Source organism: Octopus bimaculoides, chromosome 16, assembly GCF_001194135.2.
Source record: "Octopus bimaculoides isolate UCB-OBI-ISO-001 chromosome 16, ASM119413v2, whole genome shotgun sequence".
NCBI classification, from domain to species: domain Eukaryota; kingdom Metazoa; phylum Mollusca; class Cephalopoda; order Octopoda; family Octopodidae; genus Octopus; species Octopus bimaculoides.
Genome location: NC_068996.1, coordinates 23275271 through 23288372, shown reverse-complemented (window position 1 = coordinate 23288372; position 13102 = coordinate 23275271). Strand labels below are relative to the sequence as shown.

Sequence of the window (13102 nt, the reverse complement as noted above, 5' to 3'; positions counted from 1 at the left end):
GTCCAATGGCATGATTTACTCATTGGATTGGAGGGGCAGGGTATGCATGCTCTGCCTCTGTCCCAAAGAGGGAATAGTGTTCTACAGAGTCAGCTAAATTAAATCAAACAATTATTGTACCTAGATCAGTCTAAATGTATTAACACAAACACCAAAAGTATTTCACTTTGAGAAAATGGCATTGCCTCTTTACTTGACAAATTGATTTAGAAATTATGAGAATGAGAGAGACAAAGAGTAACTGTGTGTGGTATGCATATGCACATACACTATTTTGAATAATACACTAGTTGATAAATCTCATTTGTTGTATTCATTGTCAGTAGAGAGAGAGAGAGAGAGAGAGAAAGAGAGAAAGAGAAAAAGAGAGAGAGAGAGAGAGAGAAAGAGAGAAAGAGAGAGAGAAAGAGAGAAAGAGAGAGAGAAAGAAACTAGAATTGAAAGTAAGATCTGCAAGAAAAATAACCCACACAAAGCTTCAGCATTTTCAATACTTTATGAAACATGAAAATTGTTGGTTACAATTTTACAGTAATTCTACAGAACTTCTTCAGTGTATAGAATTAAAGGGGGAGGGAATGTATTCATGATGATGTTGAAAGTGTCAGTATACCAGTAATTCGGGTGGGCTGTGAGTAGATATTTAAGTAAAAATGACTGTCTCAGATATACAGTTAAAATATATAAAAGGAAATTTTTCCAATAGCTTAGGTTATTTTTAGTATCTTATTTTCAGTTATAAGTATTTTTGTCAGTTCTTTGAAGTCAATGCTTTTTCATTAAAACTAATTATTCACTAAATTCATAACAAAGAAAAAAAACTTAGCAAAAGCTTTGTCAAACAACACAGGTAGAACCAGTGAACGAATACAAAATACTAATACTCTAGATGTGTACTAAACAAAATGTGTTTTTTTTTTTCAATGGCATATCATTTTTGAAGCAATCAACAGTTCAAAGTCATAACTATGAAATTAACAGAACATCAAGCAATGTCTATGCAAAATTGAAAATACTTTGAACAGAATAATAAAATCAAACAGTTCTCAGGTTATTTGTAATTTAAATTAGTAACAGACATAAACCAAGAAATTGCATCTTAAGGTACAATCTACAGACAAACTGGTGTCAAAAAAAAAAATAAAAAATTGAATTCCCAAAATTTATAAAAAAAAACACCTTTGATTAATAAGTAATCATATGAATGAGGAATTTAATTCGGAAGTTCTTGATAATTTTATGTCTTCCCATATTTTCATTATGCCAGCAGTTTTTAGAAGCAGACAGATTTGAAAATTTACTTTAAAAAGAAATTGCTTTGTTAAACAGAATGGAGTTATTTTTAAATAGTAATTTCACAAACATGTCCACAAAGTCCTACACATCTTTTTTAAGCACATACAGTCTATGTAAATAAACTAATAAATTCAATCCTTAGCTAATCTTTTTTGTCATGAATTAAAAAAGAGATTTTAAAAAAAAATTTTGTATTGTTCTTTTCAATGATGATGATGATGATGATGATGATGACGGTGGTGGTAATAAAGATGAAATTATATTGTATCATGGAGTGGCGTTTATTATCAATTTGTCTTCATTTAGTACCAATTTTTGATTTGTGTATGCTGATACAAATGTTTCCAGAGCAGAAAAAGGGATTTTTGCACATCCTTTAAAATCCAGTGTATGTAGATTGTCAAAGTTCTTAAAATGTTGTAGGCACTTTTCTGTAATATACTGACATCCACTGATGTTAATTTTCTTTAATTTTTGCCGACAAGCCAAACTACATGCCAAATTGGCAATGGCTTGATCAGTAACTCTCGTACAATAGCTTATGTCCAGTAATTCTAGCTGTGGCATGTGTTCGGTTATTATGTTCATAACATTGTCAGTTAGCTCGGTGCCAGATGCAATCAACTGTTTTAGTTTGCAAAGACGACTCACATCCCTCATTCCAGGTTTTCTATCAATCTGAGGTAGAATCAAGTCTCGGAAGCAATCTCCATGCATGCCAGTTGCCCAGCTCACATCAAGTGAACGCAATAAAGGACAAGAAGAAGAACAAAGAGCTGATATGGTAGACCAGCAACAATTACACAAGAGAAGTTTTTCAAGTTGTGGTAATCTTGCTATGAGCCAAAATAGTTGTTTGTAAGAGAAAAATGAAGATGTTAAGTTGAGACATTTTGGCTGACGACAAACAGTTCCAATTAAATGTTGCTGTTTGATCAATCTGCCTGAAAGATCAACAGTGGTCCATAGAGTGTGATTAATGCACCAGCTGTGCCAGGTTTTACAGACACACATACAACGAACTAAGTCTGCAGCATTTAGAAATGAGAACACGCGCATCCAGTGATCCTGTCGTAGGACATGGATTTCCTCAGAGTTCAAAGTTATAAAGTCTGGGGGAGGAGGTACAGGAGCAGGTCTCACAACATAAATAGGAGGTTCCAGACGAACTTCTCTCATCATTTGTTGATCACTTTCTTCTAAAGATGACGACTTTGATTTCACATTTAACGATTCATTAACACGGATATCAGCCGTTGACGTAGATGCTTGTACATTTGATTCAGTAACATAATTATCCTTTAGTGGTTTAGTTTCTGAATTCGCAGATGTTTTCACATTGCTACAACAACCAACAAAATCATCATCTTCATCAAGAGGAAGATCAGATTCAGCAGCTAATAGCTTTGCTTGTGCTGCCACAGCAGCCTGCCTAATGGGGCCAGATCCTCCCCTGCTTCTCCGACCAACAGCTTTCTGTCGTTTCTGTCTCTGAGTTCTCTTCCGCAGTTGAAACCTAAAGGATGGAGGTTGCCGGTCACTAGAACTGTCCACCAATCTCTGGAAAGTAAAGGACATCAAAGTGTGTCGTTTGGTTAGCTACGTCAATAATATTTTGCCATGATAAAAATTACTTTTTAAACTAAATATACTTTAAATGATAGATAAAAGTGTCAAGTTTTCTACAAAATTTAACATTCTGAGAGTATTAAGTTTATGAAAAATATAAACTAATAATAAACTACATATCAGTTTTTATCTATATAACAGCTAAATTGTATATGAAACCAAAAAGATAAATGCAACTAAGAAACTAGAAATTAAAAATCAACTGTATGTATATAAAGAGTATGTATAAATGCCTACAAAACTGCAGGAATTTACACAATTTCATATTAGGAAATTTGGACATCAGTTCATTAAATCAGAGGCAGTAATGCCAGTTATCCAGTTGATTGTTAATTCTAACAGAAATTACAAGAGTAAATATACATGTTTTATGACAGAACATTAAAAATAACTAATTGATAAAATAGGCTCTTGGATGTTACTCTCTTATTCAAGAGAAGAGAGATCAGTTAGCAAAATGTAACAAACACTGAGCATGAAAATATTAGAAACCTAGGAGTTAACTTTTTGTTTTCACTGGAACATAATGAATAAATTGGAAAAGGCTAGTGTATTAGTGAAATTGTATGTAAATGAAAATTAGTAATCAAATCAAGTTTTGAAAATTAATATCAAATGGAATTAAGAAATGGCTCAACTGATACCCAATTTGATATAATTAGTCATAGAATTTAGAGCATTTTAAAAAGGATGTTTTTGTAGATTATACCAAATCGATGCATTATCTTGGAACTGAATTTTATAAAAAAAATTGAAAAGAAAAGATATAAATAAACATGAAAATTTTTATTACAAAAAATGTTTGCTACAGTTTTGCTCAAAAGTGATTAGGCTATTATTACTGGTCATGTCTTAAAAGAATAGATTCACACCTTTATTTCTTTAAGAAAAAAAAAAAAGAGAGAGGGGGTGTAAAGAGGAAATAATCTGCAATCATAGCCAGCAGCAAAATACAATGACACACTTATTGGTGACATAATGGGGAAATGGGTGATCTTAGTAATGGAAGAAAAGTATGCATGAGTAACATGAGAAAATTTAAAGAAAAAAAGACATAACAAATGGGAATGAGAGGATGAAGTGCGATCTGTGAAACTTGGTTAAATCAAATTAAAATTAATGACAAGTCGGGAGAAGTGAGCACAAAGATTCTTTTTAAAAGTCTGATTCAAAAATTATGTATATTATATATAATATATATACATAATATATTTACACAATATATAATATATATACATAATATATATTAAATGCAATGAACAAACCTGGTCCAAATGTAATTCAAGTTTCTGAATATAAGATCAAGATTTTTTTTTTTTTTTTTAATTATCTCTAAAAAATTTAGGATCTTTAACAAAGTTTTCATGCAAATTAAGAAACAACCATTTAACATGTCACATTTATATTAAGTTGCTATACAAATAATTTTTTTTAAAAACATTCTTAAAGTACCTAGCCCTGCTGTAAGGAGATTACATATTTCATGTTTGTAAGTCTACACAGACATGCACACACATACACTAAAACATTTTCCTCACCATATTTTTCAAAGTGAAAATACACTAGGAATAATTTAGATAACCTACCTTGAAATTACATTTTCTACATATCTAATCCTCAGATCTTATAAAAAGTATAATAATCATCTTCTAACAATGACAAATGATGGAAAACAAAAAATAAAATAAAATAAGGAGAGCAAAAAAAGGGTGTGAAAACTGAATATGGAGAAAAAAAAAAAGAAAAAAAAAGAAAAGCCCTTATATAAAAGACTAAAAAATGAAAATTGTAACAAAACAAATGTTCAACTCCTGAAATAGTTTATATATACATATATATATATATATATGTATACACACACACACACTGAGGTGGATTTAAAATTGTATCCAATGTGTGTACGATTTTTACACATGCACACTGAAAAGATACTAAAATGAATGGAATGAAAATTATCAGAAATAAATAAGAAAATGTGTTTCCCACCCCTCACTTGTGGAGGTTGGAAAAGGACAGCAACAAGACAAAATTTATCAAGAAAAATGAGAGTGCAAATCAAAATTTAAAGAAATTTCAACTCAAGTCTTTCCCATATGAGATAATTAGACGAAAAATACTATTGTGCATCCTCTCCACCAAAATATTGGTCAACCAAGAATACAAAACTATAAAACCATTCCCTTTTATTCCAAAATAATATTAACAGATGAAACAAAGCCATTAAAAATAAGTTGCAAAAATAATTATATTAAAAAAAAGGTAATCTACCCATCCAATAGCAGTGATTGGCTGAGAATACATGTTGACCACTGAATGGTCTCCAATCAAGGTTATAAAATATATATATATATATATATATATATATATGTGTGTGTATCTGTCCATGATCTAGACAAGTAAATAGATATGAGAAGAGTTGATGTAAGCAACATTAAATATTGTATGATTAACAAATATTTTCTCATGTTGCAGTGCCCAGATCAAATCTGCAGAGTGTGGCCAGGACAAGCTCCAAGCCGACTGACCTAGTTGAGAATCAAAATGAGATTCACTTGCTGGCAGAAAAAGTAATGTGAAGGAGAGATGAACAGTCCGTACTTATAGGACAATAAGATGAGGGTACAGCACAAGATACTACACTACACATGCAAAAAAGCTAGCGGCTTTGACAATGAACGAAATAGAACTGCAATTTCTAAATCATTTCCACCGAGAAAACAATTGCATGATAGAAGTAGAGGCACTTAAATAGTGGAGTACAACGATCAAGGTGAAATAAAATGAAGACTTATGATAAAGACAAATTTCAAAACAATGGAATGCAAAAATAATTTTTTTTAAAAACTAAAATGACAATATTTAGTAATTACAGTTTCTTACACTAGCACAAGGCCATACATTTGTAGGAGAGTGAAGATAATGAATGAACTCCAATAGTAATTTTTTTATCAAACCAAGAGGAAGGAAGGCAAAGTCAGAAAACCTAGTGGGATTTGAATTCAGAATGAAGGAAAAAAAAAAAAAAAAAAAAAAAAACCTCAAGTCATTTTGTTTGGTACTCTACCCATTCCAGCATTCACGACCTTTGCCATCCACAGCATTGAAGCGAAAATGAACCATCAAGTTAAGATCTGAATGGTTATCTTTAAACAAACATTGAGACTGAGAAGCAGTATTTAAGTTGAATTACTAGAAAAATTCCAGAACTTAAAATGTAAAATATTTTAACGATTATGGTAATTCAAACATTAATTAAAAATATGCCTGTTCACTGTTTACATACACTATGTTAGTCTACAATTTAAATAATGATGGGGGGATTGCCAGATCTATAAAAAAAATGTTTAAATTAGTAAAAATTATTTACAAGTGTATTTGATGAAACAATGACAATGTTAATGAAGATGAAATTTAATATTTCAGTCAAAAATTCTTACCAATATTACAAGAAATTCCAAATACAGAATTTCCTAAATACACTTACACGAAGACAAGCAAAGTCTAAAAAGGAATGTCTTACCACAAAGACCGTAAAACGAAGTTTTAGTTTACTATAAGTAATGTTTGAAGTAATTAAAAATAACAGAACAGTCTTATAATATAGACAGAATTCTGCTTGGAGTTTAATACTCGATACCAACATGCTTGTGACTACCTTAAGTTCTATGAGACAAACTTCCCATTTTAAAAGAGATTTAAACTAAAACCTCCAACAAAAATTAATTTTTGTTCCAAAACACTAATTTACTAAATTCGTTATTCTAAAAGTTAACAGAAACAAAGCATGAACAAAACTTTAAATATTATGAGTGAATTACAAAGGAAATCATTATTTAACATCTACTTTCTACACTGACATTGGCTGGACTGTTTGACTCTTCCTAACATCAACCACTTCCAGTATATACTGGGTGCTTTTTACATGGCACTGGCAATGTTATCAAGAAATTCGCATAACAAGACCCTTCAATTGAGGAGGGGGAATAGTATTGAGAAAGGTGGTTTTGAGCCAAAATAGCGAGAGGTTAAAATATGATAGTTAAAATGGTAATCAGAATTAAAATATATGAAATTACAATTTTTTAGATATGGGATAATTAAGATTTAACTGAAATTTTAATTTAAAAAAGTCTCAGCCATATTTAAAATATGGTCAACAAGAATCCAAAATACAGACAGGAATTATTTCATAATGCCACTCACAAAAATAGAAAGCTTAAGTATTTATCCTAAAGAGATTCAAATTCTTATCTTTACAATTCTATATTTGGCTCTCTACCCACAAGCCAATTGTTCTTAACATTTACATCAAATAAAAGAAAACTGACTTGAAACAAATGTAAACTTGGCTAATAAAACAAAGTAAAAAATATATTAAACAAAAACTACTTAAAACCAAAAAAGAAATAAATTGATAACCGAGGTAGATTTGTCTTAGAAAAATTAGAAAGATTAGTTTGAATTATATTAGGCAATCTGGTCCCCAGTTGAGAAGATGGAAAATTACCAAGACTGCTTAGCTAAGAAACAAAAAGGGGGAAGAACAAAGGAAAAAAAATGTAAAATAAAATTTAAAGAAAAAGTCTAACATTGAGAAAAAAGTCCTAACTTTTCAAGATTTTTTAAAACATTTTCTATCTATAGAAGAACAGAAGTATTTAAGAAGGGTCTCTGAGAGATAACTATTTATCAGCCTCCTGCACACAGACAAACATTTACAGACACACACAAGTTATATGCACCCACAGAGTTGTAAACTACATGCCTATCCTCTTACTCGCATACAGTCAACACAGCTTTTTCGACAAAGGAAAATAGGGAGAAAAAAATTCAATGTACAAGAGAAACACATTTAGCATAGAACTGTTTTAATAATTTTATCATCACTTAACAAATGGCTATAACAAAATTTATTTTTAGAGATTGAAAAAAGATTGTTCTTTCAATGAAGAAGAATCTTTGTATAAAAATAGCTCAATAGTAGATAAATAAAGCTATATGAAAGTTGGATGTAATTTCAACTTCAGGTTTAAAATGTCTGATGATTTAAATTTTAAAAAAAGATGATGTAACAACTAAAAGTGATTTTTCTGTCATGATTAAAACATGAAATTATGAAAATGAAAGCAAAAAACTACAATTATTAAAACAAATTACTTTCGAATGATCAATGTGAAAGTTAACTAGATTCAGATTAAACCAGCTTTGATGTTTAAAACTATGAAAACAGAACGTGGGTGGTGAGCACAAGAAAGGGGAGGCAAAAAGGGAAATCTGGAAATTGAATACTAGACTCCCACCCAAAATACCTGTAACTAATTCAAAGAAATTACTGTGTCAAGAAAGTTTTGGGTACATAAGGTGGGAAGGGAAGAAATGGAAAGAGAATCAATCAAGATAGCGACGTGGTGTAACAACCTCCCTCCTAGGTCGCCTGCTCGCTGATGCTACTGGACTGGAACAAGAAGCAGTATCTGATCCGGCAAGGTTGTTTGACCATTTCATCCTCCTGGTCATCAAAGTTCCAAGCTGAGATGATTCACATTTAGGACGATCATTAAGTCTCTTCTGCAAATTTAAAAATAAAGAAAAGTGTTCATGTATTCTGCAGATATTCAATACCAGAGCTGAGAAGTTTACTTAACATTCAAAACAATCCCACCCCACACCAAAAATTCCAAGTCTTTCAAGTTCTGTTGGGACCTCTTCAAACACTTTAAGCATTTAAGAAGATCGAACCATCACTGCACTAAAATGGTTGTGAAGCAGTAGTGTTAATCTATAACTAAATTAATAAGTAATGAAATGCTACAAACAAATGTACAGAAGTGATCTCCCCTCCTTTCAAAGACATAAAGAACAAGTGGATTGTCTTCTAAAACACACCCACCGTAATTATTTTGACCATTTTAATGTTCACTTTTCCATGCTTACAGGGTAAAATAGGAATTTGGGCGGTTTTCCACAGCTAGATGCACTTCCTGTTACCAGCTCTCACCCATTTCCAGTTAAGGTAATGGTTTATGTTTTGAAAGGACAATTGGCAATGACTACATTGCATCTATGACAATAATGTTAATTCACAACCATCACATGATGCCAAGCTACTGCCAGAGGACATAAGCATATAATAATAATATTGTTTAGTCAAAAAAAATAATTAATTTACAGAAAATGACAAGGAGTTTGTGGTTTATGAATTAACTAAGTGTTTTTAGCTTTTGAAACACAAAACAATTTTTAGAATGTGGTTGAAAATTTAAAAAGTTTACATTGATATATTAGAAAATTCACAAATAGGTTCAATTAGAAATAAATATATAAAAAAAGATTGAAAAATGCTTTCACAAACCTTTTTCAGTGGGATGGTCTTGCTCGTCTTTAGAGGAACTTTTGAATCCAATTTCCGTTTATTTTGGCCTTCTGGGTTTTCTTCTGGTCCTTCTTTCTTTATTTGACTTGGAGCAACAAGGTCTTCTTTTACTGTAGGTTTTGGTACAGTGGTTTCCTTGGGAGCTGTCGTGTTATTGGAGTTATTAGAGCTGCCTTCCTTTGCAGTAACTCTTTTACCTTCAAACAAAGGCGGAGGTTCCTGCTTTAGATTCGGAACAACGGATGTTTCTGAGGATACATCTTCACTGCTTGTTGAAGAATGTCGGCTCTCAATAGCTTTTGGTTTTGGCTGGCATTTTATTACTCGAGGCTGCAAGAAAAAAGTCATTAACACTTTAGCATTCACGTTACTATCAAATGTAGTGCTTATTCACATTATTTTGAATTAATGATGTATTTGTAGCTTTGAGACTAATATAACTTTATCCTTTAGGACATTACAGGGTAGGTGTGACATGCCAGATCTGGATAGTTTGAACATACAACATGCAGAAAATTTGGGCCAGACATGGCCAGTTTAAATGCTAGAGGGTTAAAGAAAAACATACACGCATATATATTTACATGAGCATGCATGCACACACAAATACACCATACACAAAATATTGCGAAACAATGGCAAAGAAAGAAGCATTCACCTTAGTTTGTCCACGTTTACCATCCTGGCAACACTTGGGGCACTCCCAACTGTTAGGAAGATCTTCATTTATTACTCCTTCACCATCAATATTTTCATTTTTCAACTTGAAGCAATTGGGATGTACTATTTCCCAACAAATGCCACATTCCATCAGTGCACTCACGGAGTCTTCTACGTTTTCTTTTTCTGTAGTACCTTCTTTTCCACAAATCATACATGCAGCAGACAAAGGTAATACCGGCTAAAACAAAAGATGAAAGAACTTACGTTGTTAAAAACAAAAAGATCATTCATGGTTGAAGCATTAACAGTCCGATCATGCAATACCTCTTATATCAGAAAAAAAAAATTGGCAGATATGAAAAATTTAAACCACTATCACCCACTACCCAAAGAGAAAAGCTATTCAAGGAAAAAAAATGTGTAAAACACGTAGAACATTGGGTTAATGAAACTTCAGACACCACATGTGGAACTTGAATCATCTGTATACGCAAGACATTCTACCAAAGCAATCCATATTTCTCCACACAAAGTGAAATTCTGTAAAAAGCTATTTTCTATTGATGTCTCTCAAAAAACATAAGGGAAACACATTTCATGTTACGAAATTCCCATTACAGCAAGATCTCCCAGTAACGCAGTAAGCACCTAAAAGATACAATTATTCAAATTAAAATATTACTTACAGCCATACACTGGCGACTGATACAAGACTGCTTCATCCTCCCAGGACCACCAAATTTCTTCATATCTTTACAGAAATGACATTCAGCACATTCTTGACGTGTACAAGGCTCACATTTCTTACACCTTGTTCTTCGTCTCCGGATATTTGACGCTGCCTGAGCGGCTGCATTCTTACCACTAAGTTTTCCCTTGCCCATGTGACCCATCTTTAATTTTGGTTTCAGCTTCTAAGATTTGGAAAACAAAATTACAATTAACAAATTTTAAAATATTGGATATTCTAACAAATGTTAAAGTTAATTATAATTTCCAATAGGCATGAAGATTTGTTTTCAAAATAAAATAAGATTTCATTTAAAAGCCAGGTGAAACATGGCCAAGTATAATGTCAAACTTGGTAAGAGAGGAGACCTGAACCTCCTGGTAAATTTTTGGTTCTCATAAGCTCAAAAAGATGAGGGATTAAAATTTGTTTTCAAATCAGTTCTGGAGAATATTCAATATAAAAAGGTTGCTTTACTTTCATTAAACTATTTAATGATTCAGAGCTTGAGTTTTTAAGTGAATATAAATTTGTATATACATAAAGGTGTGTGTATATTCATACACATGCACAAACACACATGTATGTGTGTATATATCTATATATAAATATGTTCATTTGTGTGTATATAAATGTCACAAAAAATTTGGCAATAAGACAGGCATGCATACAGAAAATATATAAAAGGAAATGTTTTAACAGCAAATAGATCGATCACCACATACAGAAATATAAGAACTATAATTTAATAATTGTAGTTGTAATATAAATCTCACTTTAGAAGGAGGCCACTGCAGTATTGGTTCTCCTGTCACAGATAGTTGTGGGTCATCATCTTTGTGATCAAGTAACATTTGCTTCAAGAAAAAAGGAGAGATTTTGAAACTGGTCTCATTAAGGTTTTCATCCCAAAAAAAGTTACATGTACAGTATATTATAAACTTTTATTCCCGAAAATAAATTAGATTTGTGAATCTAAATCCTTTGCATGAATAACAATTATATAAATAATATACATGGTATTTTTGTTGCACAGTTATTAACTCATCTACCATAAAATTCTTCAAAATTCCAAAACAGGAAAAGTCTGAAACTTCAGACTTAAAAGGTACAAAAAAAAAAAAAAAAAAAAAAAAAAAAAAAAAAAAAAGATATAAACACAGAAGGCAAAGTATTAATTATGATTTATGGAGAAAGAAAATATAACCAACCTTGAACTCTTTAATTAGTTGGTCTGGCTCAGAGATATCTTTTGGCACATTCTTCTTTGCAGGTGGCAAGGACTCTAACCATTGAACTAATTTCTCAAGACCAGCTAATTCAATTTTGGTCAAATGTACATTTTTCTTGGGAACAAACTTAGCACCTTCTGTTATGCTGTCTTTATAGAGATCTTCCTTTGAGTCTTTTTCGTTTAAGAGGTCATCTGTTTCACTCTTATCATCAATGCTAGCAGGTGAGCGAGCTCTTTTAGAGTCTCTTCCTTTACTATCTGTCCCATTACCTCGTCTAGACCGGCCGCCTTTAGTTGGTGCACTTTCTTCATCACTGCTTGCACGAGGGAAATTTTTCTCATCAATGCGAGTTAATTCAATAGTTATACTTTTAGAGAGCTTATGCTGAGAAGATTTTGGATCCTTTTCATCTTGTCTGTTTTGATTGCGATCTGAGTAGTCTTCTGGGTCTCTAGAAGGTGGGCGAGAATCATCCAACTCAGAATCTTCGTCCTTCTCAATTTCAAAGACTGATTTTTGCAAGAAAGATTTACCAGTCAAACAAGCCAAATATCGGTCCAACACATACCAAGAAATTTCCGTGAAAAATGGATAACGAAATTTCTGAGGAACCTGTTTAGTGGAAGAAAAAAATTTCTTAAATTTAAATTTAGAAAAGGGGACATTAACAGTTTCAACTATTCACAACTGTTGCCAAGTCCTGAGTATGTAATCACAATTCAAATTTTTGTTTGAGACCAGAAAGAACACTTATGAACAGGAAAATCTATCTTTTACTTGTTTCAGTCATTTGACTGTGGCCATGCTGGGACACCGAAGGGCTTTTAGTTAAACAAATCAACCACAGGACTTTTTTTTTTTTAATAGCTTGGTGCTTTTTCTATCAGTCTTTTTTTGCCAAACCACTTATTTATAAGGATGTAAACACACCAACTTGTCCAAATTACAAGTATTTATACATCCAAGACTGAAAGGATTTCTGTAGCACTTGAATCAAGACTAATAACTGCAAACATGCTAATCTAGAAATTAGTTTCTGATGAAGGAGCTGAATTCAAATAAAAAAACATTGGTTATATTAGGTATTATCATCCAAAAGTATAACCTAGAGATTGTAGATGGGGGGGGGAGTAAATCTTTTGACGGAAGCATGGCTGCTATGGTTAAGAAGTTTCA

The 13102-nt window shown here is 31.9% G+C and overlaps 1 protein-coding gene across 6 annotated transcripts in view; it reads right to left on the bottom strand.

Annotated features, from left to right (window-relative positions):
• Positions 1-477: 477 nt before the first annotated feature.
• Positions 478-13102, bottom strand: part of LOC106871161 (lysine-specific demethylase 2A) — a 325205-nt gene continuing 312580 nt past the window's right edge. For all 6 annotated transcript variants that reach the window (XM_052973581.1, XM_052973582.1, XM_014917486.2 and 3 more), the window contains 7 exons: positions 11903-12538; positions 11468-11548; positions 10648-10875; positions 9957-10199; positions 9278-9628; positions 8344-8493; positions 478-2856 (listed from right to left, as the gene is read on the bottom strand). In XM_052973581.1, coding sequence (XP_052829541.1) covers positions 1564-2856; positions 8344-8493; positions 9278-9628; positions 9957-10199; positions 10648-10875; positions 11468-11548; positions 11903-12538 — 2982 coding nt within the window. In that variant the 3' untranslated portion in view covers positions 478-1563. The remainder of the gene's footprint in view (positions 2857-8343; positions 8494-9277; positions 9629-9956; positions 10200-10647; positions 10876-11467; positions 11549-11902; positions 12539-13102) is intronic.